Source organism: Myotis myotis, unplaced genomic scaffold (assembly GCF_014108235.1).
Source record: "Myotis myotis isolate mMyoMyo1 unplaced genomic scaffold, mMyoMyo1.p scaffold_m19_p_44, whole genome shotgun sequence".
NCBI lineage: Eukaryota > Metazoa > Chordata > Mammalia > Chiroptera > Vespertilionidae > Myotis > Myotis myotis.
This window is the reverse complement of record NW_023416351.1, coordinates 1,135,980-1,151,132: the sequence shown is the minus strand read 5'-3', so window position 1 is coordinate 1,151,132 and position 15,153 is coordinate 1,135,980. Positions and strand designations below refer to the sequence as shown.

At 65.9% G+C, this 15,153-nt stretch overlaps 1 protein-coding gene across 2 annotated transcripts; it reads left to right on the top strand.

The window, feature by feature from the left end:
• The first annotated feature begins 6 nt into the window (after positions 1–6).
• RABL6 (RAB, member RAS oncogene family like 6) lies at positions 7–14,118 on the top strand. Of its 2 annotated transcripts, XM_036306914.1 has the most exons (15): positions 9–358; positions 3,493–3,627; positions 4,612–4,659; positions 5,732–5,784; positions 6,799–6,890; positions 8,198–8,338; positions 8,684–8,789; positions 9,793–9,896; positions 10,943–11,262; positions 11,436–11,586; positions 12,009–12,209; positions 12,285–12,465; positions 12,729–12,900; positions 13,367–13,425; positions 13,522–14,118. In XM_036306914.1, the coding sequence occupies exons 1-15, from the start codon at positions 229–231 to the stop codon at positions 13,699–13,701; spliced, it is 2,073 nt and encodes a 690-aa protein (XP_036162807.1). In that variant the 5' UTR covers positions 9–228; the 3' UTR covers positions 13,702–14,118. The 2 variants fall into 2 exon arrangements, with proteins under 2 accessions (XP_036162806.1, XP_036162807.1); XM_036306913.1 differs by having other exon boundaries at positions 7–358; positions 12,009–12,465.
• The last annotated feature ends 1,035 nt before the right edge of the window (positions 14,119–15,153 follow it).

Sequence of the window (15,153 nt, the reverse complement as noted above, 5' to 3'; positions counted from 1 at the left end):
TAGCCGCGGGTCCCTCAGAGCCGCTGGCGAGATGGCGGTGCAGACGGGAGGAGGGCGGCCGCGCTCGGGACCGAGGGGCCCGGAGCACAGTCGCCGCGGCTGAGTTCCCGAGCGGCCTCCGAAGCAGGTGCCCGGCCTCCGGGGAGCGGGGCATGGTGCGACCCGCGCCGCGCCGCCGCCGCCGCTGAGCTCGCGGGCCACGCCGCGCTCGGACGCGGGAGTGGGAAGATGTTTTCCGCGCTCAAGAAGCTCGTGGGGTCGGAGCCGGCCGCGGGCCGCGAGAAGAACATCCCGGCCGGGCTGCAGTCCATGAACCAGGCGCTGCAGAGGCGCTTCGCCAAGGGAGTGCAGTACAACAGTGAGTGCGGCTGGCGCGGGGGCGGGGGCGGACGCGAAAGCGGGGTCCGCGGTCCCGTATGCGGCGCACACCGGCCCGGGAAGCGCCGGGGCCGCTCCGCGGGCGGGTGATGCTGGCAGGCCCTGTCCGCACGTTTCGGGGTGCGCTGAGCCCCGGCCCGTGGCGGTGCAGGGGCCCTGGCGCCTTCGCTGGGGGGCGCAGGGAGCGGGCGCGCCCCTCTGACCCGGCGCTTCCCGGGGACGCGGCACCGGGCGCCCTGCGCGCGGTTTGCGCGGTGACATCTGCCGGGGGCGTCCGCTCCAGGTGCGCGCGGCGGCGCCCCGGGCCTCGTCGAGGGGAGTCTTACATAACGGGGAGCGCCCCCGGCCTGTGCCATCGGGGGGGACGGGCGCTCGTCCGTGGGCCGCCGCCTCGGGGGCGGGAGGCGCCGGAGGAGTGAGCCGCCGGGTTTTCCTTTGTTGACTTCGCGTTTGACGACGGAATATCAGCGACGCCACAGGCCCCCCCCCCCCGTTTTAAAGAAGCGTTTGTGGGGTGCGCTAGGAGCTCCGGAGGCACGGGCTCCCTCCCCTGCGGGAGGCCCTCCGTCCGCCATCAATTATGCAGACGGTGCGGCCGTGACCTCCTTGGAGTTTCCGTCCGCGGCGACGGGAGGGCTGGCCGCTCCGCTTTCAGGTCGGGCGCCGCAGGGTTAGGGGGCCTTGCTCCTCCGCGGGGCGCTGTCCTCTGGTGGCATTTGGGGCTGAGGTGTGAGAGCGAGGACCTGGGAAGCCCCTGTGCGGGGTGACAGGGAGGCGGTGCCCCGGCCGCCGTGGCTCCGCCGGTTGGAGGTGGTCCCTGCACGAAGGGTCTCGGGTTCGAGTCCTGCTCCAGGACACCGAGCAGGTTGTGGGTAACCCCGGTGGCAGCTGATGGACGTTCCTCTCTCTCTCTCAGTGGAAACCGTGCCCACGGGGAGGACTAGCGGGGAGGGGGCTGCGGCTGATGTAGTTCCACTCAACTTGGTGCGCGTTGCGCTCACACTCAGAGAAGAGAACAAGTGCGAATACTTATTGCACAGACGTTTAAATCTGCACTTGGGCCCGGCTTTAATTTCGTTGCTCACGGTTTTGTTACACTTCGCTCCATCTGGCAGATGACTTGTCCGCCCCGTGGCCCGTTTGCAGCTGCCCTCGCGGTCCTGACCTGCCCGGCTCCTCCCGGGCTTTCCTGCGCGCGTGCATTTGCTTAGCAAATATTGATTGTGCATCAGGGCCTTGCAGGGGGAGGACGCCGCGGGCCTGTCTGAGAGGTTGAAGCCACGGGAACCGAGGGCGCGGCGACGGTGCGGACGGGGTTAGAGGTCAGAGCTGGCTGCTGGGCAGAGGCTGGGGAGGTGTTCTGGGCGCTGTGCAGAGGGGCGGAGGGCAGCCCCGGGGCCCGAGTGAGCTTCCGGGCTGGGAGCCGAGCAGAGTCCACACTGCCGGGTGGCGCCCGGGCGCTGGTTTCCAGCCGCAGGGAAGGGCGTGGGGAGCTTTTAACCCACGTCCCACGGAAGGAGCGCAGGTGTGCGTCCGCGGTAGCCCATGCGCCCCCCCCCCCCTCATGACTCATAAACGAACACGATCCCTGTTCTCTCAGGAGCCGTGTGGGGCTGTGAGTGGGTGGAGGAGACCCTGGGCGGCAGTGGAGGGAAGGGCGGTGGCCCTCGGCTGCTCAGCGGCTGGTTCCCGTGCTGCCGGGGAAGGGCTGCTCTTAGCCCTTCTGGGCGAGTCTTAAAGGTCCTCCAGGCCAATCACTCAGCTCATTTGAGCCAATGCCTGAGGTTCTGAGATTGATTTTTATTTATTTATTTTTAACTTAAAAGTAGAGGCTAGGGCCTAGCTGGTTTGGCTCAATGGATAGAGAGTCAGCCTGTGGACTGAAGGGTCCCGGGTTCGATTCCCAGTCAGGGCACAGGCCCGGGTTGCAGGCTGGATCCCCAGTGTGGGGGCGTGCAGGAGGCAGCCGATCAATGGTTCTCTCTCATCATTGATGTTTCTATCTCTCCCTCTTTCTTCCTCTGAAATCAATAAAAATATATAAAATAAAATAAAATCCCAGGAGTCAACACATTACGGAGGAGGTCAGAATCAAGGCATTCGGAAGTCCTTGTGTCTTTGAAGAGGAAGACAAATTTATTAACTTTAGACTTTATTACAGCAAATGTAAATGTTAAAAACTTAAGAGATGCCAATCAAAGAATAGGAGCATGTTGCACATCTTCCAAATGCCAGGCAAGAAGAGGAATAAACCCTGCACAGGTAGTTGGTGGAAGTCAGCAGGGGGGCGGGGGCAGCCCCGACAGCTCCACTCCCACCTCGTCCTGGTCCTCGTCCGCCCCACTGGCTCCGCGAGGCACTCCTGACTGCCCTCCTCGGGCGGACAGATGGACGGGCGTCTTCCCGGAACCAGCCAGCTCCAGGCACCTGGTGCTGAGCCCTGCCTTCTCTCGAGGCAGCCGGAGGTGCACACTCCTGCCTAGAGTGTGGGCTCTGGCCCCTGCACAGCTCCTGCCCTGGCCCCTTCCCCCGCTTGTCCCACAGGCACGTGGCAGGCTCTCCCCGACCCTGCTCTGTCCTCTCGCGTCCACGCCGGGCACAAGGCCACCCCATAAACACTTGTTGTCGAGGGGGCCAGATAGGACGCGGGCTTTGTCCTCCCGGGGAAGGGCTGCCGTAACCCCCGGGAGTCTTCGGAGGCCCGGCGCTCTGCAGAACTGTGCACTAAAGATACAGCGCGGAGGAAAGTAGGTTAAGGGCAAACCACCAGCATCTAGGAAGCGCCGCCCAACTGCAGCCCCCAACCTTGACCCTGGCCCTGGCCGTCCTCGGAGTCCAGCCCGAGGAGAGACGCTGTCCTGTGAGTGCGAAGGCTGAGCAGACGCCACTGTCAGCCCAGGAGGGAATGCCTCTGGGCTCTGCTGCAGAGCAGGGAGGGCCAGCAGAGGCCTAATGGGGCCCTGACGGCCCCTCCAGCCCACCGGGCGCTCCGCTCCCCTGCTCACCAGCCACAGGCAGGGTCTGCGCAGAGGAAGCGTGTGCACACAGACTGGGTGAGTGAAAGTTGGCTTGGCTGGTTGGTGTGCCTGATCTGCCCTCTCACCCTCCCGCCAGTGAAGATAGTGATCCGGGGCGACAGGAACACGGGCAAGACCGCGCTGTGGCACCGGCTGCAGGGGAAGAAGTTCGTGGAGGAGTACATCCCCACCCAGGAGATCCAGGTCACCAGCATCCACTGGAGCTACAAAAGTGAGTGCTGGCAGTGCGGGCGGGGGTCATTCCATTGCCCTTCTTGGCCTTGGTTCCCTGGAGACGGCATGCTCAGCATGGCGTCGTCATGGAAACTGTCCATGTGTGGGAGCGCCCTGACCTCATGGGGCTCTCGTGACTCTCATCAAAGTCACTTCAAAAAATGAAAGATAAATTTAAAAAAAGAGCAAAAGAAGCAAAGAAAAAAAATAAATAAATAAAAAGTCACCTCTGGGACACCCTAAGCCCCTCCCAGAGGAGCAGGCGGGCAGCAGGGGCTCCATTCTTGAGCCTGGAGACCTCGGAAAGGCAAACGCTCTGGCCTCACCCGGGACACGGCCCGCCTGGGACCCGGGACCCAGGCCCCGTGCGGCTCCATCCGCTGACGGCCCTTCGCCATAGCCGGTCTCTCCTTGGGGTTTGCAGTCCCTGTCCCCTAAGGACTTGATGGGCACCTGGTGGCCTCCCGGGCATGGCTGGAGCCGCCAGCAGCTTCCAGGGAGGCGGAGGGGCTCCTGGGTGTGGGGATTCACGAGGCGTTGAAACGTTGCTTTTCACTGAGAACACACGGGCCACAGCAGGACACAGGCCTCCACAGGGTCTTGAGTCCCCTTTGTGAGGCCAGGCTGGTCCTGGGACCTCTACCAGGCGCTGTGGCCCCTGCTCACCAACCAGGGCACCTGCAGCCTCGGGGCAGCTCAGGGAGCCTCACTCACCTCCCCCTGCCCTCCTGCCCGAGGCATTTCCCCCAGTCTGGGTGAGGCTGGCAGGGGCGCCTCGGTTCCCCTCAAAATCCTTGGGGTGGAGAGTGGAGGCCTCCCTGCCACCTAGGGAGGGGTTGTCTCAGGCTGCAGCACATGCAAAGGTTCTGGGCGGAGCTGGGTGCCCTTGGGCGGCGCCAGGGAGAAGGCTGTGGCTCTGAAAGCCCATCCTTGTGGCCCCAGCAGTCACTTGGGCACTCATCTTCTTCTCTTCCCGTTTTAGCCACTGATGACATCGTGAAAGTGGAGGTCTGGGATGTAGTGGACAAAGGTAAAGCCCGTCTTTCTCACGCGCCCTCCTCCCTCTCATCCTGAGCCGTCCTGTAAAGAGAAGCACCCCCCCCTTCCTGCACCAGCTGGTCGGCGTGTCCTCGTCCTGGGTGGGCCCTGTCAGCCTTCAGGGTCGGCCCTGCCACCGCCATGGCGGGCTGATGTCCGCGTCCTCTCAGAGCCCGGCTAGGAGGTCTGGTTGGTGCTAACGTCATCTCATGTGTGGGCCCTGGGCCGGCTCCCTGCGCTGGTGGACGGGGGTGTGCACAGCGGCCACCTGTCAGGTCTGCGCTGTCCGAACGCCTGCGTCACCAGGACCAGGCGGCGAGAACCTGCTGGAGCTGAAGGAGTGGCCTTGGCTGCACGGCTCCACCGGCTGCCCTGGTGGACGGGTCCGAGGTGGCGAAGGCTCAGGGAGAAGCTGGGCGAGAGGCAGAGCTTGGGTTTTTAATGAATGAACCTGTTTCTTCTGGGGGTTGTTAGTTTGCCTGGCTGGCCACTCTGACCCTGGGGGGCCGTGGAATTGCCAGCTGTGAACAGTCTTCAGCCATGCCGGGAGCGGGGCTGTGTTCCCCGGGGGTCACCAACTGTAGCTCCATGGGCCTGGGGCCCTGCATCCAGCTGGTCCCCCTCAGCACTGGCTCAGCCGCCTCGAGGCTGGGCTGGGACCGGGCCAGTCCAGGAGGAGGTGCCTGCCTTGGAAGCCGAGCCTGGCAGGGGCCTCAGGGCCACCTCACAAGCAGCCCACTGTGCCCCTGGGCCTGCCCGTGCCTTCCAGGCCAGGCCCAGCTGTCGGCAGCCTGGGGGCCTGTCTCTGGGCTGGGCTGGGCTGGTCTGGGCTGGGGCAGCTGGAGTGGCCAAGAGGCCTCACTGGGTCCTGGCCTTGTCTTGCTGTCTCTGGGGCAGCTCTGGTGCCGGTTGAGTGGGGGGTCGGCTCTCGGGGTCTCCAGTCAGTGTGGCTCCCACTGAAGAGGGGCTGGGGTGTAGGGGGAGTAGGATGTAGGGAAGGGGTGCTCCTACCTCTGGCCATCCTTAGACCCGGAGTCTACCTGGTAACTTTTGTCTTTTATAAGGAAAATGTAAAAAGCGGGGTGATGGCTTGAAGATGGAGAACGACCCCCAGGAGGTAAGCGGTGTCCTGCCCGTAGGGTCCTTGGTGGGGGTGGGGGTGGGGAGCACTCTTCAGACCCCTGCCTGCCTGTCCCAGCTGCTCACGGGACCCTGTGCTGCCTGTGGTCACGGGGTGGCTGGGCCCCGGAGCTCCTGCCGCACGCACGGCCTGTGTGGAGTTGGAGCAGCCTGAGCGGGGCTAGGGGAACTGGCCAGTTTGTCCCCACCCCAGAGGCCTCGGTCCTGAAAGCGCAGGACAGGCCTTCCTGCCGTGGCTGTGTGCCTGTGGGCATGAGCGTGGCTCCCCGTGGGCTGCCACGTGGCCACCCCCCGACACAGAGAAGTTGGGCCCCAGCGGTCTCCGTCCAGGGCGGCTTCCCACTTCCTCCAGGGGCCCTGCTCCCCCTGCGCCTGCAGCCGGCCTTGGGGTGGGCAGCCTCCCCACTCCCCTTCATGGTAGGAAGGTGAAGTGCCCGCCTGGCCCGTGTGTGGGGGTGACCACTGCCCCCAGCACGGCAGGCGCCGTAGCCTGCATGCTCTAAAACGGGTCCTCAAACCACGGCCCGCGGGCCACATGCAAATACCAATATTGTATTTGTTCCCGTTTTGTTTTTTACTTCAAAATAAGATCTGTGCAGTGTGCATAGGAATTTGTTCGTAGTTCTTTTTAAACTACAGTCCGGCCCTCCAGCGGTCTGAGGGACAGTGAACTGGCCCCTGTTTAAAAAGTTTGAGAACCCCTGTTCTAGAAGGTTCTCTGCAAGTGTGCTTCCTCATGCCGGGTCGCGGGCCTTGCCGTGGGGCCTGGGGCCTGAGAGGGAGGTGCTGTGGTGGCCAGTGGAGGAGTCGCCCCCAGGCCCGGCCCGGAGTCTGAATGCTCCCGCCAGACCCTCTGGGCAGTTTTCCCGCCCGCACTGCGTCGCCTGTGTGCTCCCAAAATGGAAGGCCTGTCCGGCGTCCCGGGAGCCGTGGCTCCGCCGGGGGCCCTGCCCGCGCCGCGCAGCTCATGCCTGACCCCCTGCCGTCCCAGGCCGAGTCTGAGGTGGCCCTGGACGCCGAGTTCCTGGACGTGTACAAGAACTGCAGCGGCGTGGTCATGATGTTCGACATCACCAAGCAGTGGTAAGAGGCGCCGGCGCCCCGCCCGCCCCCGCGACGGCCCCGCCCCGCCCCCGGGACAGCCCTGCCCCGCAGGTGGCTCCGCGGCGTCGCCGTAGTGCCAGGTGCTCCTTGGGGGCCAGGCGTGGGCTGTGCACGGTGGCAGGCCAGCTACAGAACCGGACCAGATGTCGGGTCTGCACGTGCGCTGGGCCGGCGTGGGGGCAGACAGCTCACGTGGGGGCGAGGCATGAGCCTGCACAGCCCCCAGCCTTTCCTGCAAACACCGTCCAGAATCTGGTGGAATCAAGTGGCCTTTTGTCAGGGCTCCCACGAACCCCCTTCTTTGACTTGTGCTAGGAGGACGCACAGCTACGATCCATCTCAGCAGGGGCTCCAGAGCAGGAGCAGCGCGTGGGAGGTGCAGGGGGAGGGTGGGGTGCTGGGCGCCAGTTCCCAGGGCCTCTGCCTGGAGCCACGTGGGACTCGGTGCCTGCCCTGCCCGACGCTGGGACGCAGACACCCAGGGAAAGCAAGTGTCTGAGTGGCGCGCCGGGTGCCCGTCCGGGGCGGCTCCCCCGGGAGAGCCGACAGGGCCGCACCAGCAGCCTCCGGGCTTCGAGGTGCCACCGAATGGAGGTCTTCAGGACGCAGAGGGAGGGCTGACGGCGGTTTAGAGCGGCTGGGGGCATTCACTCGGCCGCTCGCTCCGCCTGTAAGTGTTCCTGCTACTGCTGCGCTGGAGTGCGTGCCCGTGGGTGGGTCCCGCGTCTGGCACCCAGCCCGGCGCTCCTGAGCATCGCACGCCTGGGTGTGCTGGGTGGGCTCATCCGTCTCCCATGGTGTCCAGCGGTGACTCAGGTCCCGGGGTCTGGTGTGCACTGACCACCAGCACCCAAGTGACAGGCCGCTGGGCGGGCAGGCAGCGTGTCGGAGATGTAGAATGTGTGGTGGAGCCCCAAGCACACGTGTCGCACAGACCTGCGCGGAAAGCGGCAGCACGCTCCTCGGGGACATGCCAGGGAAGAAGGGGCTTCCCCGTGGGCGCTGCGGTGGGCCCCTGAGCCCGGGAGTCAGGTGGCTCTGCTGTGGGCTTGGGCATGGACACTGTCACCGAAGTGTCCTGGGGCTTCGCTGAGCAGTGACCTTCAGTCCGGGAAGAGCAGCGCTGGAGAGCTGGGCAGGCAGGGCCGCACGTGCCTGTGCCCCGGGGCGAGCCACGGGCACTGCCCGCACAGGAGGGGTTCCATCGGTCCAGGGCACGTGCTGCACGGGGCAAGGGTTTCGGGGCTGAAACTCAGATGGGTCTCTCCTCACCTGTGCCTCCGAAGGACCTTCAGCTACATCTTGCGGGAGCTCCCCAAGGTGCCAACCCACGTGCCCGTGTGCGTGCTGGGGAACTACCGCGACATGGGCGAGCACCGCGTCATCTTGCCTGACGACGTGCGCGACCTCATGGACCGCCTGGACAGGTGCGTGTCGCTGGGGAGACGCAGGAGGCCTCTCGGAGACCTGGGCCTGGAGCCGAGGGGATGGTGTGGGACGGGATGTGGACTCCGTGGAAAAAGGGGGGAGGGCTGAGGACCCAGCGTGGCAGCTGGCTCCTGGCACCCGGCAGGCCGGTGAGGGGTGAGCGCACCAGCCCAGTGCCGGCCGCGCCCTGTAGGCACTCGGCTGAGCGGAGCTGCGGAGGCTCTAGTCCTGGCCCAGGGCCACTCGGGGGTGGTGACCTGCTGGAGGTGCCCAGGGGTGGGGGCAAAAGGGCAGCCTGGCCCAGTGCAGTCCTGCCCAGGCCGGGCGCTTGCTCCTCTGCGCAGACCACCGGGCTCCTCCTACTTCCGCTACGCCGAGTCCTCCATGAAGAACAGCTTTGGCCTCAAGTACCTTCACAAGTTCTTCAACATCCCTTTCCTGCAGCTGCAGGTGAGCCCTGCCCGCCTCCCCGTGGACGGGCGCTGACCCCTGCGCCAGGCTTCTCTGGCCCTGGTGCCCACCCCTCTTCACTGGGTGCCCACAGCAACCCTCTGGACCAGGCCCTCAGCAAGCCTGGGGGTGCTCGGCCCCTCCCCGCTGTGCCGGGGAACAGCCCACTGCCCGGTGCCGCACCTGCTGGGTCTTACAAAGCTTTAGCTTTTATCTTTTGGGGTGGTTTTTAGGTTTACAGGGGAGTTGCCAAGATGGTGCCGAGGTCTGTGCCCTCACTCCACTTCCCCAGTGCTGGTCCCTCACATCTCCGTGTGCTTTTGTCAACCACAGAGCCGGCCATCCCTTAACGTAACACACGGCTTTGTCCGCACTCAGGGACTCCTCGGTCCCACCCACACGCAGCTGTCACTTTGCTTTGGGGCAGTAGAGGTGACCCCTTCTGGCCAGGAAGCGTGACGTCCACACGGCTGGTCCCCGCGTGCTGACCTAACGCCCCGAAGCCACATTGGCTCCGTTCTCTCCAAACGGACGTGGGACTCGCAGAGACCAGCCTCTTCCTTCCCTCTCACCTGTGGTTTGGGAGGCCTCACCCACAGGCTGGGTGGCTGGTGCTCCGCGTGGCCGGGGCGAAGGCCCTGTCACTGCACCTGTTCCTCCCCCGCTGTGTCACTCTGTCCTTCAACTTTCTATCCAAGTGTGACGCACACAGCACCCCGTGGCTGGTGGCCCGTGCACCCTGTACCGGCCTCTGCGCAGGCCACAGCACAGGCAGCACCTGGAGGCAGGGCTCGCTGGGTGGCTTGTCCCTGGCACTGGCATCATCGTCACAGCCACACCGAGCGCCTTAGGTGTCGCCCTGGCCACAGGGAGGAGGTGGTGTGAACGTCCAGGTCTCTGCGTCCCGTGCTCGGCAGCTGTTGGTTCTTCAGTGGCGGCCGGGAGGCTGGAGGGGACGGTCACGGCCGCGGTGTGTCCCTCAAGTGTCCCTTCCTTCCTGCAGAGAGAAACGCTGCTGCGGCAGCTGGAGACAAACCAGCTGGACATCGACGCCACGCTGGAGGAGCTGTCGGTGCAGCAGGAGACCGAGGACCAGAACTACAGCCTGTACGCAGCCGGGCGGGGCTGGGCACGGGCAGGGCTAGCAAGACAAGGGCGGCACCGCCGGCCCAGCAGGCCCGTCAGCCGGGTGACTTGTGGGTCCGAACATCCAAGTCACTTTCGAGGTGAAGGTGGAGGTGCTCAGAGCTGAGCACAGGCCCTGGGGGGTGGGGGGCACTGTGCCCAGCCCTGGGTCAGTGAGATATGTGGGGTAAGATAGGGTAAAACAGCGCTTGTCTAGAACATGTGGGTTAGGTTTCCAGTGGAAGCCACCTGGCTGGGGGAGCCTCCTGGCCTCTCCCCACCAAGCTCGTTGGGGCCAGGCCCTTGGAGGTGTCCTGACGGGACCCACAGTGGCTCTGGGCCCGGGGCTCAACAGGACTGGGGGCACCAGAGAAGGCTGCTGGGGGGCCGCCCGCACAGCCCCGGGTGCAGGGGCACGGCGCGCAGCCCGGCCTGTTGGCCCCGCGGCCTGTGCTGCCAGGTGCCGCTGGTCGGGCAGCATCCGCCCGAGGCCTCAGCAGGACGTGTTCTGGCTGAGGTTGCGCCATTTTGAGCTTGGCTTCCAGGTCGGGGCCAGCGTGGGGGAGGGTCCTCAGCTCCTTGACCGGGAGGGGGGGTGCGGGGGGGGATGGACACCTGACCTGGTCATCGACAGCAGAGGCTCCAGAGCTGCCTGTGCCTCCAGCAGGTCAGCCGATGGCGGGGGAGGGGGGCTGGCCTGGCTGTGGGGCCAGAGGCCAGACTCCTCCCCAAAGTCCAATCTAAGGGGGAGGGGGACCAGCCTAGACCCCCTCCCGGTCCCCACAGGCCCAGGTGCAAGCAGCAGGGCTTGTCTCAGCACCAGTCCTGCCATCTGCGCGCAGGGCTGGGGGCGTGGGTGGGAGGGCCAGGCTGGCCTGCGGCCGTCTCCTCCCAGCCCTCTGCCCCAGGGAGGCTCTGCTTGACGGCAGGGCTTCGAGGCTGCTGGGCCTGAGCACAGGGACGCCTGTCGCCAAAAATCAGAGGGAGAGGCAGGGAGGCAGCCTCCTCACTCCCGCCTGTGCCCCCAGCTTCCTGGAGATGATGGAGGCGCGAAGCCGAGGCCACACGTCCCCGCTGGCGGCCAACGGGCAGAGCCCGTCCTCCGCCTCCCAGTCACCTGTGGTACCTGTGAGCGCCGTGTCCACGGGGAGCTCCAGCCCCAGCACACCCCAGCCGGCCCCACAGCTGCCCCTCCCCGCCCCCTCTGCCTGCCCCTCCCCACAGTCCCCCTCAGAGGCCCCGCTGCCCCCAGCGCCCCCCGTGGCCCCTGCTCCAGCCCCGAGACGCAGCATCATCTCCCGGCTGTTTGGGACCTCGCCAGCTGCCGAGGTGGCCCCTCCCCCCCCAGGTAGGCCCCAGGGGCCCCTCGGAAGGTGTGGGCGGCCCAAGCATTGATGGCACCATCGCCCTGGCCCTGTGAGCTCCCCCAGACTGGGACCGGGTCCCCTTCCTCCTGGGTGGGCAGTGTGACGGCCCAGTCACAGGCCAACCCCGGCTTGCGTCCTGGCCCTGCGGGCACAGATCCGGCCCCGGCTGCAGAGGCCCCGGCGAAAGTCCAGGACGTCGAGGAATTTGTTCCTGGGGACGGCCTTGACCACAGCTTCCTGGATGATGTGGCCCCCGCGAAGGATGAGAGGACAGTTGAGGCCGAGGCCCCTCAGGACAGCGACAGGTAAGGGTGGTGCCAGGCCTTCTGTGAGCCACAGACCTGGGCCCTAGACAGCACCCATTCGGGCAGCAGCCGACCTTGCCCTCGGCCCCACCCGCATGGCCTCCCTCCTGGGCCCGCTCCAAGCTCCCCAGTCTCACCATGTCCCTGAGAAGTGCACAAGGACAGACACGCCCGGCGGGCCCCCCCCCCCCCCCCCCCGCAGGAAACAGCCCCTCCTGGGCTTCCTCCCCTTGGACCCACCTCCCTCCCTGCTGCAGCCTCTGCTGTTGCTGCCAGCATGGGCCCCTGCAGAGCAGCCCGAGCCTGCCCAGAAGTAGGGTCCCCTCACCATTGAGCCCCGCCATCAGTGACCAGCCCTGTGGCTGGCAGAGGCTCCCCAGGACCCTCTCATGACCTCTGACCTCCCTGCCCCCCCTTCGCAGCGACGGGGAGGCCCCCGGAGGGAACCCGATGGTGGCGGGTTTCCAGGACGATGTGGACCTGGAAGACAAGCCGCCCAGCAGGCCCCTGCTGCCCACGGGCCCCGTCTCTAGGGAGAACACTCTTCCCAATGAAGAGGCTGCAGGACCCCCCAAGGCCGCTGCCCTGGCCCCCCAGAAGTGCTCCGAGCCAGAGACCACACAGTATGTGGGGATCCCCAGGGGAGCGGCTCCAGGAGAAAGGACAGACAGGCCCCTGACCGCCTCCTTGTCCCGAAGGCCCCCCACAAAGGCCCTGAGGCCGCACAAGCGCGCAGAGCCCTCGCGGGGGCCCAGCGGGAAGGACGAACTGGCAGCCTCGTCAGAGAGTGACCCTGAGGGGCCCATCGCTGCGCAGATGTTGTCCTTTGTCATGGATGACCCCGACTTTGAGAGCGACTCGGACACACTACGGAGAGCGGTGAGGGCCGAGGGCACCTGGGGACGGAACGGCAGGGAGGGCACAGCTCCCGCATGCTGGGCAGCAGCACCGTGATGCCAGAGCCCAGGCCTGGCTGCCCGTCACGGGCACAGAGGGGAGGGGCTGCAGCATCCTGGCTGCCACCCTCAGGCATTGCTGTCCCCTTCCCCTGGGTCAGGTGTGGGCCCTCGAGGAGCCTTGTCACCTGCCCAGGAAAAGGTAGAGCCTAACGGCACGGTGGCCCCACCTGCCTGCTCCTCCAGGACGAGTTCCCGGTGCGGGAGGATCTCTCCGATGTGACGGACGAGGACACGGGCCCTGCCCAGGCGCCCCCGCCCCCCAGGCCCCCGGCCCCCGCCTTCCGAGTGAAGGACGACTTGGATCTCTTTGGCCTGGGGCTGGAGGAGCCCAGCCACAAGGCGAGCAGCAGCGAAGGTAGCCAGGCCTCCCTGGGTGCCAGCCGGCCCATGTCTGATCCCCTGCCTGCCTGTCCCTTACCCAGGGGTTCCCTGCTCTGCGGGCTGGCAACGGGCTGTGGGTTCCGAGAAGCCTCAGTCCTGTGGGTCCTGCCTGGTCCTGATGACCTCCCAGACCCGGGCCAGGAGCAGGCCCTGGGCGTCTGAATGTCCACACAGGAGGCCTTTAGTGGTGCTGCTGGGAGCTGCCCAACACGCTCACATGCCAGTGCAGCCCCCCTGGGCAGCACACATGGTCTCCTGGCCTGTCCCTGCCCTCCATCCTGCGCTGCCTGCGCCCAGCCCTGGCGCAGTGTCACCTGGGACCCGTCCCAGAAAGGAGAGGAAGGGGCCTCCAGGCTTGTCCTGAATGCAGTGTGGCTGTTCCCGAGGGACCAGTCCTGCGGGCGGGCCGAGAGGGGGGCTGACGCTGGGTCTCTCTTCAGATAAGGAGGGCAGGCCTCCCTCCAAGGAGAAGAAGAAAAAGAAGAAGAAAGACAAGGAGGTACGCCCTCCCCCTCCCAGGTGCCATGCGGGGGCGGGGGGTGGGAAGAGGGGGGCCTCGGGCCTGGCGCCCTGGTGACGCCATGTTGTTCCGCAGGAGGAAGAAAAGGCGGCCAAGAAGAAGAGCAAGCACAAGAAGGGCAAGGACCGCGAGGAGGGCCGTGAGGACCGGAAGCAGCGCAGGGGCAAGAGGGCGGCGGATGAGCTAGAAGCCTTCCTGGGGGGCGGGGCCCCAGGTGGCCATCTCCGCGGGGGAGGGGACTACGAGGAGCTCTAGACCTGGCACGGGGAGCACGCACACTCCACACTCGCTGGGGCACTGGGCCCGCCCTGTGGAGGGTGGGCAGCAGGCATCGGCCCTGTTGCTTCTCAGGGAGGGACGAAGGCCCAGGAGGCCGGCAAGGCTGTTCACAAGGCAGAGCGCCCGTCACACCCAGCTCCTCCTCGCCCGGCCACCGCATGCGGGCAGCGCGGCTCCCTGGCTGCAGCTCCCTGGGCTGCGCATCGCATCCCGAGCCCTCTGGGCACCGCTGCTGCTGACGCCAGGCAGTGCCGGCACACCCCTGGGGGCTCCTCCCAGGCTGGTGTCCAGCGTCACACCTGCTGGGCGGTCACCCGTGGAGCCAGAATGTCCTCATTCATTTCCTTTTCTCCTTCCACACTCGGCTCCCACCATAAAGCTCTCCTGTTTTAATGCTTGTCTCTGTGCTGCTTCCTGCTGCTCCGCTCCTCGGCGCCCTTGTGACTGGCCTGCAGGCCGCCTTGCCCGGTCGCCGCAGGTCTGTGGTTCCCAGAAGGGTGGCCGCCCTCTAGGGTAGGAGGCCTTCCAGCCCCACTGGCTAGGCGTGGCCTTTGGAGGACTTCCCATTAGGCCACGAGAACCACGTGCCGTCCAGGTGGGCCAGCATGGCCAGTGTCTGCGTGTCTGTCCCGTCCACCTGGGCCAGGGCTCGGCACTTGCATCCAGGAATACACAGGTGCCCAGCTCTGAGGGCAGGCTGTGTCCTTGCTCCCCTGGCTCTGCCCACCCCAGCAGTTACCATGGGAACAGCTTTGATGCAGGAGCTGCCCCACCCTCCAGGGGTAGGCAGGCTGGGCATCCTCCTCCCAGTCCAGTAACCCTTCCTTCCCCCAACTTCTGTTCCTAGATTTTTGAACCTGGAGTTGGGGGTGGGGGGCAGTGGGATAGCAGCCACTGGGCAAGCACCAAGCTGATTCACTCAGGGACTCCCACAGCCTGGGAGATCATTTTTTTAATGCATTTTTATTGATTTCAGAGAGGGAGAGGGGGAGAGAAAATCAATGATGAGAATCATTGGTGGGCCACCTCCTGTACACCCCACACTGGGGGTCGAGCCCACAGCCTGGACATGTGCCCTGACTGGGAGTCGAACCATGACCTGGTTCACAGATCAATGCCCAACCACTGAGCCACGCAGGCTGGCCATTCTTGAGCCCACAAATGGGGTTGTGGCAAATGTGTCACGACCTTGCCCAGGGCCCCACATTTCATGGTCCCACTCCTGCCCAGCTAGAATGTTCCCTGGCTCAGCATCTTGTTAAGGGGGTGCTGGGAGGCTGCAGTGGGCCTCATGCAGCCTGCCCAGGGCAGTGACAGCCCCTGCCTGCTGGACGCTGGGGGCGGAAGGGGGGCAGCAGGGGCCTCCTGGCCTGGGAGAGGCCGGCACCCTAAGGAAGGGCGTCAGGCCCGGTCCAGCTGGGGGCCATA